A 16057-nucleotide genomic window follows, 5' to 3' on the forward strand; every position below is an offset into this window, starting at 1 on the left:
TGTTCCTACCTCTGCTGCTGAGGGCGGGAGGAAGGAAGGCCGCGGGGAGGGTCTCCAACAAGCACTGGCCCGTGCGCTCAGGGGCCAGAGGAAAGCGCTCGGCCAACTCAGCCAACCCGGGCTTGCTCTGCGCCTGCTGCCCCTTTCTGCTAATGCGGGGCTCCTAACGGCAGTGACGGCCGTGGGACCAAAGAGGGAGTGTCTGAGGTTGTGGCCCATGCCCGTTTTACAAACTCCTATTATTAAGACGAAGGACATTATACCAACGATACGATACCCACTACTATGGGTACCACTGACTTCTTCTTCTGACTTGATGCCTTAGAGAGATATTTAAAACAACATACAGGTGATGTGGGTGGTGTACATGTGCTGGGAACGTGCCGGACTGTCTTTTAACAAATACACAATTCCTCTTAACCTCTGCTTTCAAGCTATAATGGACTCAGTGGGGCAGCGATGGGCAATGTTAGCACTGATTTTTCTCAACGCGGTGTGGGGAAAGGGTCCCTGAGGGAAGCGTCTCGGCGGCGTCGGGTAGACCGCTGCTCGGGGCCACGCGACTTCAGAAGAACGACGTAGGGTATCCGTGTTGTCCCTTCACTGCTTCTAGACTCTGCAGGAACTCACAGTTGCGTTGACTCTCTGAACAGTCTCTGCTCCCTTTGTTTTCTACGAGAGCAGGGATTTCGCACGAAACCATGAACCTGCCACTGAACTCGGAGGCAGTCGTGAGCTTACACGTGGCACAAAGAAAACCTGTATGTGACCCCAACAAGTGGGCAGGAAGGCAATTTCAAGGTTAGTGTCCTTTGGCTTGATTTTAAAAAGGTGGCCTCCACACGTGACAGCGTGGTCTCTAATTTGTTCTTTGACTGGGCTCTTCAGGCAACGTCAGAGAAGCCCATTCCATCAAGGAAGTGAGCGGTCTGCCCTCAGCCAAGTTCTGATAAAAGCCACTCTTGCCTCCCCTTAACACTAGAAATGTCATCTCTGGAAACCCAGCTCCCCACCTGGGACAACGATTTCTTTCTTTCTGCCTTGCCCATAAGCTCCCTGAAGGCAGGGTCTGTGGCAGGATTTAACACGCAGCTGGCCAGTCGAACCCTCGTAGACCGTTTCGTGGGTACGGCTAAGAGTCCAGCTGCCAGAGTATCTCTCTAGTACATCAAAAAACGCTCCTCTGCTCAGCTATAAGAGTAGAGGAGGGCACATCTGTATATCTCTACATCCTTCCAACCAAACAAGGAGCTCAAGAGATCTGCGGGTTTTGGTTAGCAGAAATAAGCACGGGAACCACCACAGAGGAAAAATCAAATCACAGTGGATAGAGAATCCGGCTAGCATTCAACATGGAGGGGAGGACTGTTCATATATAGTGAATCCTAGATGAGGTAAAGGGCACGGAGCAAAGTGCAACACTGAGTAGAACTAGCGTGCGCTGGGCACTCTTGGATCAGAGGCCACTCACTTGGTGGGGTTAATTGCTTTGGCCTTTTCTCATTGTTTTGCTACGATCATTACTTTTGTTGTTGTTGTTGTGGCTTCGGGGATTTATGAGGTCCTCTTTGATATCTGGAGCACAGGGTCCAGCTAGGAGAGAGCTCTGCAAGACGTTGCAGTCGTGTGCGAACGTGTCCCTGGAAGAGGGATTCGCACGTAGTGACACTGTAGGGGGGACCTATTTATCCTGTTTTCACCACCGCTGTAGGAAAACGGCTTTTTGAACTGCGAGTGGAATAAAGTCCGCCTGAAAGTCGCTTGTTGCACTCTGTGTCTCCTCTTCCTCATCATACATCAGTGGTTTGGCTTCTGCGGGTAAGACTTGCTTGGCCGTCTGGGGGCTGGGACACACAGTGCGTCCTGTCAGCCCGGGCGGGGGCATCCGCTCCGCAGAATAACCCTGGCACACACAGTGCTCCCGACAGGGGTGTAAGAACAGACGCAGAAGCCACTTATTTGGATTTTTGGAATGCGCCAATTTAACAGTCATGCTTCTGACCAGAAAGTATTCAAGAAAAGAACAAAACACGTATAGCAATAAGAAAAAAAAAAAAAAAAAACTCTCAGATTTCGGTCATCTTTGTTTGATTCCTTATCTGGCCACAGCAACTAACAGAACGTGGAGAATATAAAGGTTAAAGGCAGAATTCCAAAAAACAACAAAAAAATATCTACACACGCAGATGGAAAGCCCTCATTCTGCAGCCCTTTGCTCAAGTAATTTAGGTAGCATTAATCATTATTCTCAAAGGACAGCCTTAACAACAAATACTATAAAGCCCAAGACAGTGGATATTTCAGGCTTTCTCCAACTGGCTGTGTGTTAGAACATCCCTTTGCAAAAGGAGAAATTTACTCAGGTTTTAAAAAATGGATAAAAATGAACTAAAGTAGCCCTGAGAGCACCCTAAATAATAATTCGTTTCTATAAATAATTTCTGACCCGAATGCTTTTGAATTCAGATAGCTCGGTATTTTCTTTACCGTTTTCAGAGGATGCGTTTTTCTTTGTTTAAGAACCTCATTTGTTTAAAAATTGTTTTTGAGTGGTTTTTGGCCACCAACTCTTCCTGGGGTTTACTTGGCTCAGATTTGTCCAGAAGCTAATTCTGATTCTTCTGTCAAATGCTCGATGGCACCACGTTCCCTGCTCTCCTGAAGGCCTGGCAGGCTTAGGTGAGCAGCTGACCACACCAGGGATGGGGTTGAGCTTACAGGGAAAAAGAGAGCCATCCACGCTAATCGCCTGAGTTTCGGGGCTAGAGTTTAACCCAGGAGATCTCCCACTTAAAGCAAAGGTAAAATCTCTTCTCCAGATAAGCCTGGGCACTTTGCTTCAGCTGGCTTCAGCCATCTAAGGAGGAAAAGCATTTCTTCTAACTGAGCCCTTTGCATAGATAGGAGTTACAGGCTCCAGCTGACGGCCTGCGGAGAAGCTCTCCTAGTCCCTCTGGGGCTCTGAGGCTCGCTTGCTACTCTGGAGCGTGAGAAACCCCTCCTCTTCAAAAGGCAAGAACTGGGACATCTTTGTTTTTTGTTGCCATCAAGGTATCCTAAACATGGATGTCTACTTCTCATTGTTAGAGAGGAGAGATTAGTGGAGAGACGTGGTTAATTTCATCGGCTTCAGAAATGTGGCATCTTCAGAAAGTTCGCAGACTTTGATTTTGGATTTGAACGCCCCGAGTTCTCAAGTGCCCCCCACCTCCCAAACCATCTCATGTTGATTTAGTGTATCCAGGTTTTACTATGTGTCCTTTGAGAATACCATAGCAACCGAGACTACCTTCCATTACACAGTAGTAACGCGGACAATCACAAAATCGGACGGGTCAATTTTGCAACTGTTTTACAAGTCCCTGTGTACTCCGACATTCCCTACCACCTTTGACAGCAGAAAGCTTCCATTGTTCACACTGGTTTTAACGGCAAGCCTCTCTCTTGTGTGCCCAACACAAAGGTAGGTCTGAAATCTACAAAGTCCCCAACACAAAGCTAGGTCTGAAATCTACAAATCTCCGAAACGCACGTCTCCCCAGACTCTGGGGTACCACCTTCAAGAACAACACTCTTTCACTCCTCCCCGAAGCCACTACACTCAGGCCCTCTTCCTAGGACGGGGAAGGGATGTGCTTTAGGGGTGGGGGAGCGGCGTGGCAGTGAATGTGGTTAGGAACACGAAAAGCAGTTTATTCTCACGGTTCAGTCACTGGCCCACCCTCCGGGCTCTTGGACTGGCCTACCTTGGCATGCAGACTCTGTGGTTTGTTGGAGAGGATGTCTGCAGTTTCCCTGCAGCGGGTGGAAAGGTTCAGGATGGCAGCAGTTGCTGCTATGTGGGTGTCTTCACTACATTGACCGTAGCTGTAAGAGCTGGCACGACAAGGGCTCTGTGTGTGGGCGCCCGCACTAGGCAGTCGATTAGGAAATTTCCCTGGATTTGAAAAATGCTTTGCTGTTGAAGAGAGATTTGATTAGCAATTGCACGGACGTGGTTTTCGTCATTAAATAGATTTGTTTTAAAGATATAACTTCTTGCACTGAAATATGTTAAGAACAGATTTTAAAAAACACGATCCATTGTCTACTGGTACATTAAACAAAGGGGATTCAAATCGGTTTTCGCAGAAGTCTCCCAGACCAAACGTTGTGATTGCTGGGGAAGAAGGTCTATTCTCTTGATATTTTTCGTCTTTACACGTCTGATGGTAAAAACTCTGTAACTCATGTGATGGGGCAGGTGCACTGGAAGCCTTTGTGGCAAAAATTGTAGATTCAAAACCACATTAGCAAAACCCATCAGAGACTACAGGAGCTTAAGACTCGTACATCTGTGAACCATGTATGCGTGAGGACCAGTGATTCCTGTAGAGAAAAAAGTGTACCCTTTCGACATTTGTTTTCATAGTAACCGTTTATATTTAGACATCGAATTGCATTCTTATTATTTGACATTCAGGTTTGTTTTGTGCTTAAAGCAGCAGAAGTTGTTCCTCACGTCCAACTACATGGGACTACATACACGGCAGTGTCTTTAATGAGCTGGCATTTTGCATATTTAGGTAGAGCACGATAAGTAAAGGACAGAGAAAATGTTCTCAGGGTGAGCAGAAAGGCAATTTAGTTATCAAGGCTGAGTTTCTGTTTTATGTTTCTGCTGTGGCACCAAGGCATTACTGAGAGAGAAAATTAACCATATTTCCTTTCACTCTGGGTGTTTGTAAACATCACTCAAGGTCATGGGAGAAACACCCAAGATTTAAGTGGGATAACATAGAAGTACTTATTTATTTTGCTGTAAATGTTGCTTATTCTAAATATTTGATCATTATTTTTCATGAAGTAATTGAAAGCATTACCAAATATTGTTCCTATTGTTGCAAAAACGTAGGAATGTCACTGAATGGTTTGCATTTTTAAACCAACATCTGTGTTGCATAAGTGTATAGAATGCCCTTAACCAGCTTCACCCGAATCAAACATATATGTGTATGTGCATGCATGTGGGTATATTTTGCATTTTTATAATAGAGAACATTGTGTGTGTATGTATAGGTGCAAACGAATTTTTTCCTGGATCTAACAGGATTATTGTCAGTGTTATTTATGTTGGCTGGCCTATTTTGGGTAAGAATAGATAAAATATCTTTTGGAGTGGAATGTACTTGCTCTCGATGGGCCAATTCCTTTCAAGTCTGTTTATCACTGCTAGGTTTTATATAACATGCCAGTTCTTGGAAGGAAGTGACCAACACCAGAGAATGAAGCGCATAGTATGTGTCCTGAGAGCACTCAGTCTAGGTAACTAGGTAGATCGAAGAGATTCCATGGATGTGTATGTTGTAACTAGTCCATGGTCTATGGAGAACTCAAACTGGGGAATCACTTCACTTCTTTCCTTATGACTGTTACCATGACAAAGAAATCATGCCTGGGTTTCTCCCAACGCTCACTCTCTTACCTTTTCGTTAGAATATTCAAAGACTCTAAAACACTTGAAGAAATGTGTTAGTAAGAACACCCAAGTCGTATATATCATAGCATCTTTGAGCTCTGATCTTCTACATGGATGTGACACCATTGGAGTATTAACACACTTTAAGTGACTCTATAGTCATTCTTAAATATGCGGTTACCATATTGCTCTCTAGTAAAATCTTGATTTCTGAACCGTGAGTTTCTCAGACTTTTCACTTCTTCTCTCACTTTCGGACTAATTGCTCTTGTAGATTTAAGCACCATTTGAAGTAGTATTTCAACATCTTATGTATTAAATTTCCATAATTTCAGTATGAACCAAAATTGTGATGATTATTACAGTTTCAATATATGATCCCAATCCCACCTAAATGTGAACTAAATATTTCTTTAGTAAATTACTGTATTTCGATTCAGCAATGGCACAGTGTTTGTAAAATAATTAGTCCATTAACTATTCACCATATTCAGTGTAACCTCATGCAAAATCAGAACACTGAGCAACACTGAGCAATATTCTACATTTGAGTACACTCCCCCCCCCCCCCCACCAACACACTCAGGCAAGGTGCTGGTTTTGGAATAAGGATTAGGATTTGAAGCTTACATTCAGGAAATGGTGGCGTTTTTCGTCCTTGACCTGTTTGTACGAGAGGGCGTTTGCCAAAAACCTGGGCATCGAAACTGGCATAATCAAATGGTACTTTCCCAAACTTCTCTTGTTCTTTTGACACCGTGGCTCTGGGAGAGGTGATGGCTTGTGATCGGAAATTGAATTCAATTTGTTTCACCAAGCTCGTCCTGAAGAAAAAGGGGAGAGTTTAGAAGAAATATGGTGAAACTCTTGGTGAGCATATTAGCATCAGAATTGAAAGCAGACCGAATGTGTCATGCCTGTTGGTACCCACAGAGACAGTGCACTGTGGAGAAGAGCCGTGGTCACAGCAGGATAAAGCACAGAGTGGCAGGAGCCAGAGACAGGAGGTACTAAGGACTCAGGGTGGCTATGGTACGGCTGCATGTCATGGGTCCGAGTCCCCCATGAGTAAAAGAGGAATGTGCAATTTTGCACTCATCTTATGCGGATGCAATGAGGAGCAAGTGTTTGATGACTGTTGGCACTTTGAGCTCCACAGAGGAAAGTGCCATGTAACTCTCATTAGGGCACTGACAAGGCGTGCGCATTCTGCTTGTTAGGACTGTTCATCAGATTGGCTGATTCACGAAAAGTCACGATTGTAGCTGGTGTCGAGATGGCATTACAGTCCGTTCGGAAGAAGCAATGCTGAGCCCTGCTCTCCTTCAGCAGAGCTGATGGGAGCCTGATGGGGGCAGGGGCAGTATGGGCACCAGAAACTTGACTTCTGAATTAGGAGTTTCTCAGGCTTTTCCCCCTTTTCCCCCTTTCGTCTGAATGTTTTTGTTGATGTAAATAATACTTAAGGTATTATTTTATCTATTAAACTGCCATAATTTCAGTATGAATCACAATTACCATACTGTCATAGCTATCACATTTTTCAATAGAATTATCTTAATCCAAGTTACATCTGAATTAACGATTTCCTTAGAACCATTGTACTTAGATTAAACAAGGGCATCATATTTGTGTAACCAAGAAAAACACAAATATGCGTCTAATGGTAAAAGAGCATAAACAAGTGTACCTCTCAGAATTTAGCAACATCAAAAATACATATGTGGTTTTCTTTCGTTTTCCACCAAAACTTCCCTGACTCATCCGAATGCCAAAATTTCAATGATATTTCTCGGATTAGGTAAAATACATTTTAGCTGCTACATAAAAATATTTGAGTAGTTAGTTGGTCTAATTATTGTATATGTAATTTGGTTTCTACCCCTAATATATCAGCGTTCTAGCCTAAAACAACATTTTTTTTTCAGAAATTAGCAAAATAAAACATCATGCTATTTCTGTATTTGATAAATAACCTGCTTAGGGAGAAACTAAGAGAATATGGTCATATTACCCAAGAACTTTGTTGTAAGATGTTTTTGTCTTTTTTCAAAATGTTTATTTATTTATTTTTGAGAGAGAGGGAGAGAGACAGAGGGAGAGAATGAGCAGGGGAGGGTCAGAGAGAGAGAGAGAGACAGAGACAGAGACAGAGAGAGAGACAGAGACAATCTGACGCAGGTTCCAGGCTCAGGGCTGTCAGCACAGAGCCCCATGTGGGGCTCAAACTCGCAAACCGTGAGATCATGACCTGATCTGAAGTCGGACACTTAACTGACTGAGCCACCCAGGCGCCCCTTTGTTGTAAGATTTTTCATTGCTATTTGGTAATTCATGATCTTTGCTTGACATATGTTCTCCACTCATGGGATTTTTGACTCTTTTAATTAAGTCTATAAGAGCACATATTCAGGGAAGTCCTATCTTGAAAATACTCCTAATAACTACTTTGCATTTCAGTGTCTCAGTAACAACAATGAAGATCTGGTCATCTATTTTAACCCCGAAATCACTTTTCCTACATATACGATTTGTATATTAATAAACATACAACTTCTCATTGTGCCATCACACATAGCTTATTTTTTAGTGATATGTAAAGTCTTCTAACCTGCTAGAGCTTATGAAGTACTTGGGGCAAATAGGAGAGGTTTCATTAATAGTTATCAACTCACGGAATGAATTTTTGTTTTAAAGGAACTACATGTGTAGCTGGAACACAAGAATGAATATACACCATCACGTACTTTGGGTAGGTATGAGTGATTTGTGAAGGCATTTTCTGCAGGCATAAAGGTTAATCATCGGGAGTGCTTACCTAACCAGTGGGGGATGGGTTGCACTTGGTGACAGAGAATTTTGATTAATATATGTTATAAACTGTATTTCTTTTTTTAAGCTTATTTATTTTGGAGAGAGAAAGAGAGCCAGAGAGTGCGTGCACCAGAGCAGGGGAGGGACAGAGGGAGAGAGAGAGAGAATCCCAAGCAGGCTCTATGCTATCAGGCTATCGGCACAGAGCCCGACACAGGGCCTGACCGCATGAATTGTGAGATCGTGACTTGTGCAGAAATCAAGAGTTTGATGCTTCACTGGGTCACCCAGGAGCCCTTACTTTATTTCTTTTAGATTCACCCACATTATGTTTCCTTTACATGCAGATCAATTTCCTGGTGAACTTCTGGAGGGTCTGGCCACTTAAGCCCATTTAAGTGACAGTACGATTAACTGGGCCAGCCTCTCAGACCCTGGTAGTTGAGAACGAAGGTCAGGCCATAGGGAACTGGCACACGAGGGGACATGGGCGGCATCGTGTGGGAGCATGGCACGCACATCCTACTAGGAACGCCATGGGAGGGTCATACCTGTGAACCGGGTCAGGACACTGGCCGCTTTTGGGCGAATCAAGCTGACTTTTGTCTTGGGACATTGCCAATTTTTCAGCTGCAGCAATTGGACAACCAGAAAGACTGTTTAAAAAAAAAAAAAAAAAGGAGGATCTGAGTTAAAAAGATGAAGTGATTTGCTTTGGGATGTACCTTAGAGCGTACTTGGCATACATTAAATGTGAAGTCATATTAACATTAGCCCCCTTCCCACCCTAACGGATCCCAAAAGCGTTTTGCAAACTATTGTGTCATCATTTCCCCCGCCCCCCAATCACATCCCAGAACTGATGAATAAGAAACTCAGTTTTAAAGTCAGAAAATTGTGTAAGGGAGAAAAATCTAAATTCTTCCGAAACTCCGCAACATTTTAAGTAGAACGCACCCACTCCAATTGGAATGTGCCCAGCTATAGAAGCTAGCATGAAAATTCCATGGTTTATCTTAAGATCTTCAGAAAAATGTTAGGGACTTAATTTTAAATCAGTTCAAATTTAAAGTACCAAATACGAAGTTTTCTGGCCATATGCTTACGAGTCAAATGGTATCTCATGACCACATGATCGATACATGGTATAAAGTATACATAAAACAGTAGGAATTTCCAACAAAAGTATTTACATATACCCAACACATTTGTGTGTAAATGCACATATGTGTTTTAAGTGGGTGACAATCTCAATGTAACGCATCTGGAATCTTCATCCTGGTTTATAGTGAGAACCACAGTACACTGAAGCCCTTTTGGTACCTTTTTTTATTTTTTAAGTTTATTTATTTATTTTGAGAGAGAGAGAGACAGCCAGGGAGGGGTAGAAAAGGAGAGAGAGAATCCCAAGCAGGCTCCGCACTGTCAGTGCAGAGCCCGACGCTGGACTCGAACTAGGGAACCGTGAGATCATGACCTGAGCTGAAACCAAGAGCCGGGCGCTTAACCGAACGAGCCACCCGGGCGTCCCTCTTTGGTACCTTTTTAGTGCTTACTGGATGGAGTCCAAGATAAACCCTACGCAACTCCTTTCAATGCAAAAACAGCCATGGTGAGATTCCAGAGCAAAACAGAACACGTTCTATTTGTGTGACTGTATGAATACATAACGCTAGTCTTCAAATAGAACGTTTTTGTTTGCATAACTGGCTGCTACACGAAAATTTCTAGGAAAGTAAATTGTGTTTTTTTGTTTGATTCACTCTGCACATGCTGAGAATACTTCTCTGCTTCAAGTGGCAACATATTTGATAGCGATCCAGCGATTTTGGTAACACATTGTTAGTTCCTCCTTTTCTTGGGGGAAAGGTTCTGCCACGTCTCTTTGTAAGGTAAAAGGTTGGCGCCTCATCACGATTACCTCCTGTGGGTGTTGCGGTTGCTGTTCACATGCCCTCTTCCTGTGCATCCCGGGGTGGGGCACTTGAGCACGTTTTCATGCATGGCAAGGACTAAGCACAAAATGTCACATAAAAGAAGAGAATAATACACCATAAATACATAACCCACTGACAGACTGACTTCCCAGCTTTGCATTCACACGAACTTGGTTATATAACCCACCACGCTCCCTCCCACAGGTGTTTGGGTTGAAATAGATGAGCCCTTGAAGAACTTCAACGATGAAATTCAGCAAGCTTGTTCAAGTTTTAGTTTCTCTAAACTTCACGTTGTGGGTAACACCAGGCTCAAACGAGACTATTCTGCTTCTATTTTCCCTAACCTGAGAAGCTCATAAACTTCCTTTTACGGGTATGTGCTCTTCCCTGTCAAATCGTTCCTTCCATCTTTTCCCCACAGTGTGACCCGAGTACAGTCTTCTTTACTTTCTAAGAGATATTCTTTTGATTCCTTGTCCATTGCCCCCCACTGCCCACCCCCACCGCCATCCAGCTACTGGTGAAACAGCACGGCCGGGTGAACGACCGGGTAAGCAGGCGGGTGAAGGGCTGATCTGATAGGCCCGTGCTGAGCAGATCAGATTCGGTGATTGGCAAAAGCGTGCTTTGGAGAGAGCTGACGTTGAGGCATCCCCACCACTGTGGCTTGGATGACCCAAGAGGGATTTCAATAAGTGGGTTCAGAAAGGAGAGGATGTGGCACGTCGATACTTCGAAACTGAGGAGGCAGCCCTTTCCTTCCCCAGTCTCCTAGCGTCAGAGCGAGGCTGTGGCTCGTGAGACCAACCGATGTTTGCTTTTGCTCAGCGCCTTCCGCTCCTGCAGGACGCCCTGGGGAGCCACGGCCGCCAACACCAGCTTCTACAGGGAGCGGGGGCCACGTGGACACTGGGTGGGATGCATCCCTTACGCTTACATGCAGCACGGAGGCTGAGGCCGCTCGTGGGCTTAAGGCAGCCACACCCGCGGGTGAGGAAGGGCTGTGCGGTCACACGGCGTATGAACCGTGCCTTTTACTTTCTGTGTTCTGATGCCTGGACACCTGGGGCCCTGCACACCCCGGAGAGACTGCCCTCTCAAATAGCTTTCGAAGGCAAAGCAACCAATCGTGAGCCCACACCCAAAACCGCCTCCTTTATCAGACTCGCGCTCTCCCCCTGCCAGGTATCAGACACTAATGGACAACCCCCAAGCCCCAGAGCCTACTGAGAATATTCAAACTAGCCAGTCCTAAGCCTGCTTCCTCTGCTCCTTCCCACAGAAGCCGCGGGTAACCCCTCCCCACCCCACCCCCACACCGCTGGAGGACGCCTGTGCTTCCCTGCGTGGCCCTGCCTGGCGTGGCCCGCACCCTTCTCTCAGGAACGGTAACAAATTCTTTTCTCAATGTCGGTCGTCTCCTGTTCTATTGGCCTAACTGTACCCCAAGTGTTCTTCTTTTAAAGACAATTTTTTAGTGTTTAGTTATTTTGGGGAGAGACAGAGTGTGAGGGAGGGGCAGAGAGCGAGACAGAGAGAGAGAGAGAAACAGAATCCAAAGCAGGCTCCAGGCTCTGAGCCGTCAGCACAGAGTGACGGGAGGTATAAACCCACGAACCGTGAGATTATGAGCTGAGCTGGAGTCTGAGGCTCAACCGACTGAGCCACCCAGGCACCCTTACTTCAAGTTTTCTATTAATATAGTTACTTGGAGATTGTCGTGACGCAGAGAGGAATCTTTCTATTTGCATCCCTAAGTCCACATTGGAGGAGAAAGAGGGTAACACCCCGATGCCATGGCGCGTATGTGAAGAGGCCTACTTGCTTTGGGGATAAGCAGTACTCACTTTCCAGGGGAACCCGCACTTTGTGGGGGCACCCCGAAAGGCTGCGGTGGTGGGGGTAGAGTCCCGTCACATGTCCCGTGCCGTCGCACCCCGGGATGGGGCACTTGGTCTCCCTCTTTTCAGGCCTCGGTGAATCTACAGAGAAAGTAAATCAAGAGATTCATTCGACACGCCTTCTTTCCCTTCCCATTCAACACAGTGGCCTTGCGGGGTGACATTTTCACTTCGTTCCGTGTTTACATCATAAACATTCTTCTCACGCTGCCTTGAATCAGACCCTCAACTGAGACCTGTGGAAGCATGAAAAACATTTTCAATTTTCTTGGTTTCCTAAGCAAAGGCTGACACGGGGCAGGCGAGTGTTAACAAACGGAGATGGTCTGAAGTTGTCTTGTAGTTAGAGTCTCATGATGAGACACGAACCCCACCGCCAGAGGAGGAAAAAAAAAAAGTGAGAAAGAAGAATGAATTTATTCAAACCCAAACGATGCCGTATTCAAGGAATTTCAAAAAAGCCAGATTCAACGTTAGAAAACTGAGAAGCCACCATGTCTAGATGGGCTGCTCTGGTCTCAGCCCTGTGGGCCCCTGCCCTCCTGTTGCCCTAAGGCTCCAGGTCCTACCTGGGGCGGAGCCTGCTCTGACCAGAGTTAGGCAGGAGTCAAGAAGGCCGTCTGGTGCCACGCTCCACCAATCAGCACTGCCGCCGAGGCCCAAGGTCCCCAAACCCCCACGGTTTGTCACTCTGGATCAGGACAGAGCAGCTGAGGAGAAACTTTCTTTACTTATTTTACTCTGAACGCAGGAACTGAAACCTGAAGCAACAGGAAGGTGGGCCGGCCAGGAAACATTCTAGGGGGAACGGAAGTACGGAGTGGAGGAGGCCTCGAGAGGTCTGCAGTGCCAGGAGCATCGGGGTAGAAGAGGGGACGGCAGGGATGCCTTGCACCACCACCTGTCAGGCCACCAGGGGGCTGCGGCCTAAAGGGCGAGGGCGGGAATCGAGCCGTGCTGAGGGTGGGTTAGATAAAGGGCTGTGTAAAATAAACATAAATATAGCATGGTAGGAGTACAAATACAAAGAAAATATGTGAAATAAACGAGGATTCGCACAAATAGCGGTGGGATGGGAACTGACACAGAAGAGGCCTTCTGGAGCCATTTTCGTAGTCATGACTCCGACGGTACGTAAACTGAAAACAGAAATGTGTTTAGAGCCCAGGCCACCCCCTAGCTCGGGAACGGAATGGTAAGACCAATCACGGGGCACTCCTGGTGCTCACAGAGGAACCAGAATCAGAGCAGGCCTGGGAGCCCCAGAGACAGGGCTAGTGCACAGCCCAGGCTGGCTCGCCAGCCTCTCGGCACACCAAGTGTCACAGAAAGTGAACCCACTTGATGCTGGGAGCCACGACAAATAGTCTGCGAGATCCTGCCGCCCGAAGGCCGCGGGCACTGGAGGAGGGGGCCCATATGCTCCGGCCCCAAGCGCCGCACCGACGGCAGAGTGATGTCGCGGGATGCGACAGCCGTCTCCGGGGGTGGGGGGGGGAGGCGGGGGTGGGAAGGCTGCTGCGACGAGCAGACGTGCCTGTGTGATACCACACCACCCCAGTTGTTGGATTATTAACGGTCCTGGGCAGATGGGCACAGCAGGTTGTATGTAATGCAATTATTTGGGGGCAGGCTTCCAGCAAAGCGGGAGGGGCCAAGGACCCTTCAAGTTCCGCACGCATTGCCGGGGAAGGACGGTGGGCAGAGAGAAAGCTGGAAATTGTAAGTGAGAAATGAACAGCCCGAAGACAGGGAGGCCTCGTGTGGGCGTTTACGTTTAAGGAGGCACAGGCTTTAAATGCCAGGGTGTCCAGACTGTTCTCTGTCTTTTGCAAGACACCAAGAGGCACGTTAAGAGTTTTGACTTGCTCTGTGGTTTTATGGGTACGTAAATCCCCCAGTGCTGCCAACTCTGGAGTCGATTCAGGCCTATCGTATCTGTAGACCGAGAATCAAAAATCCTCGAGGTCCGACTGAGGTGACATGAGGAGGGTTGACGAGAGGGAATTAGAGCAAAGGAGAAGCCGTGTGGGTTTTGATGCCCTCCCTCCCTTGGATCCCATCCAGGTGAGGCCACATTTCTAAACCACATTGAAAGGCCTGGCGCCTCTCGTTTCCTCTCCTCGCCACGTTACTTGTCTATAGGCAGCCAGAGAGGGTGTGGGAGATAACGCGGGGCTGGCACCTGACCAGGTGTGGTCCGCTGACAGTCCATCAGGCGCGTCTGCCTGGAAGCCTCCTCCGCTGGGTGAAACGGATGCCATGAAACGCTCTGTGGGGCAGAACCTGTTTGCATGATAAGAAGACGGAGCCCGCTCTCAGGTGACTCTCAGGCCTGGCTCTTTTCCTTTGATCTTCTTTGCCGGATGCATCTTCATGAGGGTGACCTCATCCCCCGGTGCCCTTCCATCCCCGTTTGCCTGGGACAGTCTTATTCACGCCCGATATACTCATGTGATTGTTCCTATGGCTCTGCCAGCGTCTGAGGCTGTCCGATAAAGTCTATCCGCTGCGACCTCCAGTCTCGCTAAATGCTTAGTCAACGAGACAAACTTTTATTAGTTTGGGATTCCTGGCTCATCTGAAGGCTGGAGTGAAACGATATTTTAAGATGTTAGCGCTCTCTCCCTTAACAAGTGGGGCTGCACGTCCAAGGCGGATGGGAAGTTAGGACAGTCTCGGGGAGAGCTGGAATGGCCCTTGGCGTGAGTACTGACCTCGGAGTGTGGACTGCACACCAGACAAAGAGGCGCCTCTTAAGCCACTGGCTTCCACGCCTGGAACACGGATCAGGGAAATGAATGCCTAACTTGGACGCTGCAGGCACCCTCTAGACGAAGCCTGTGGTTCTCGTGCGTTACGAGCTTTACCTCTCTTTGTCTCTGTTTTGTACGGGTCTGGTCTAGATCTTGTTGCATAGGCTTCTAACACCGCAAGGCAGGACCATGGCACCAAGGCACGCCTGGTTATGCTGTTGAGCACCCAGCCCTCGTTAGCGATTCCCTAAATCTTACATGACCCGTGTTCACAAACACAGATTCTGTGGCCTTGTTGTCTTTTCGAAAACAGACAAACAAAATTTTTAAGTTCTATAGAAATGACCAAATATTTTAAGCTATGGCACAAGTAATTAAAGTGTCTCCAAACACTGAATGTCATGGGCTGGAAGATATCATCAGTTGTAAGATGCAACCTCATCTTGTGTGCTAGTAAGAAAGAAAAAAAAAAAGCCAACAACTAAAAGTTAAATTATGGCGTACCCTTCTGATTTTAGAGATGTTAAATGGGAAAACTGTGTATCTTAGAATGAACGAAAGGTAGTATCTCACAAATAATGACTTTTTGGAATCTGAAGTCAATTTTATCTTTTTTTTCTGATTTTGTAGTTCATAAGAAAAAAAAACAACAATAAGCACATGCACAAGTAAGTTCAACAAGTTGCATACCAGTGGAGCGCACAGAGCTAAGTATTTAGTAGGTCCTGTCCCAAACTACACACACTGCTCATTAATACTCCATCCTAATCCCAACGCTGGCAGGATGCTTGCAGAGTATTGTTACCTTGCTCCTCACTACATGACATTATTTTATTCTTTTTTAATTTTCTCAGCTCTGAGCTGCAAGACAGTAACTGACAAGATTGCAGGTGAGTACTAATATCGACTTAAAAGGACAAACTGTGCAATTCATGTCTGCATAAATCTCAGCAAGAAGATCATCTAAACTAAGACATTTTTCTTGTAAGCTCCCTGGGGCCATGAGCTTGATTTTCTCTAAGATATGCCTCCCCTGATTCTATGGTTCTCAGACTTTAGGGCACCCAAGAATCATCTGAAAAATGTGCTTAAAAATGCATGTTCTGGAGCAGTAGGTCTGATGGGATCTGGGAAATACCTATTTGAAACAAGCTTTCTAGGCCCGTGAGAACCACCATTTGAGAATTA

At 46.2% G+C, this 16057-nt stretch overlaps 1 protein-coding gene across 9 annotated transcripts in view; it reads right to left on the bottom strand.

Annotated features, from left to right (window-relative positions):
* The window catches only part of ST18 (ST18 C2H2C-type zinc finger transcription factor), a 255635-nt gene that overhangs the window by 43002 nt on the left and 196576 nt on the right, over positions 1-16057 (bottom strand). For all 9 annotated transcript variants that reach the window (XM_019428928.2, XM_019428929.2, XM_019428931.2 and 6 more), the window contains 5 exons: positions 12060-12194; positions 10194-10284; positions 8824-8928; positions 6089-6282; positions 3747-3958 (listed from right to left, as the gene is read on the bottom strand). In XM_019428928.2, the coding sequence (XP_019284473.1) occupies positions 3747-3958; positions 6089-6282; positions 8824-8928; positions 10194-10284; positions 12060-12194 (737 nt within the window). The remainder of the gene's footprint in view (positions 1-3746; positions 3959-6088; positions 6283-8823; positions 8929-10193; positions 10285-12059; positions 12195-16057) is intronic.

Source organism: Panthera pardus, unplaced genomic scaffold (genome assembly GCF_024362965.1).
Source record: "Panthera pardus isolate Hobbes unplaced genomic scaffold, ASM2436296v1 HiC_scaffold_7, whole genome shotgun sequence".
Lineage (NCBI taxonomy): Eukaryota > Metazoa > Chordata > Mammalia > Carnivora > Felidae > Panthera > Panthera pardus.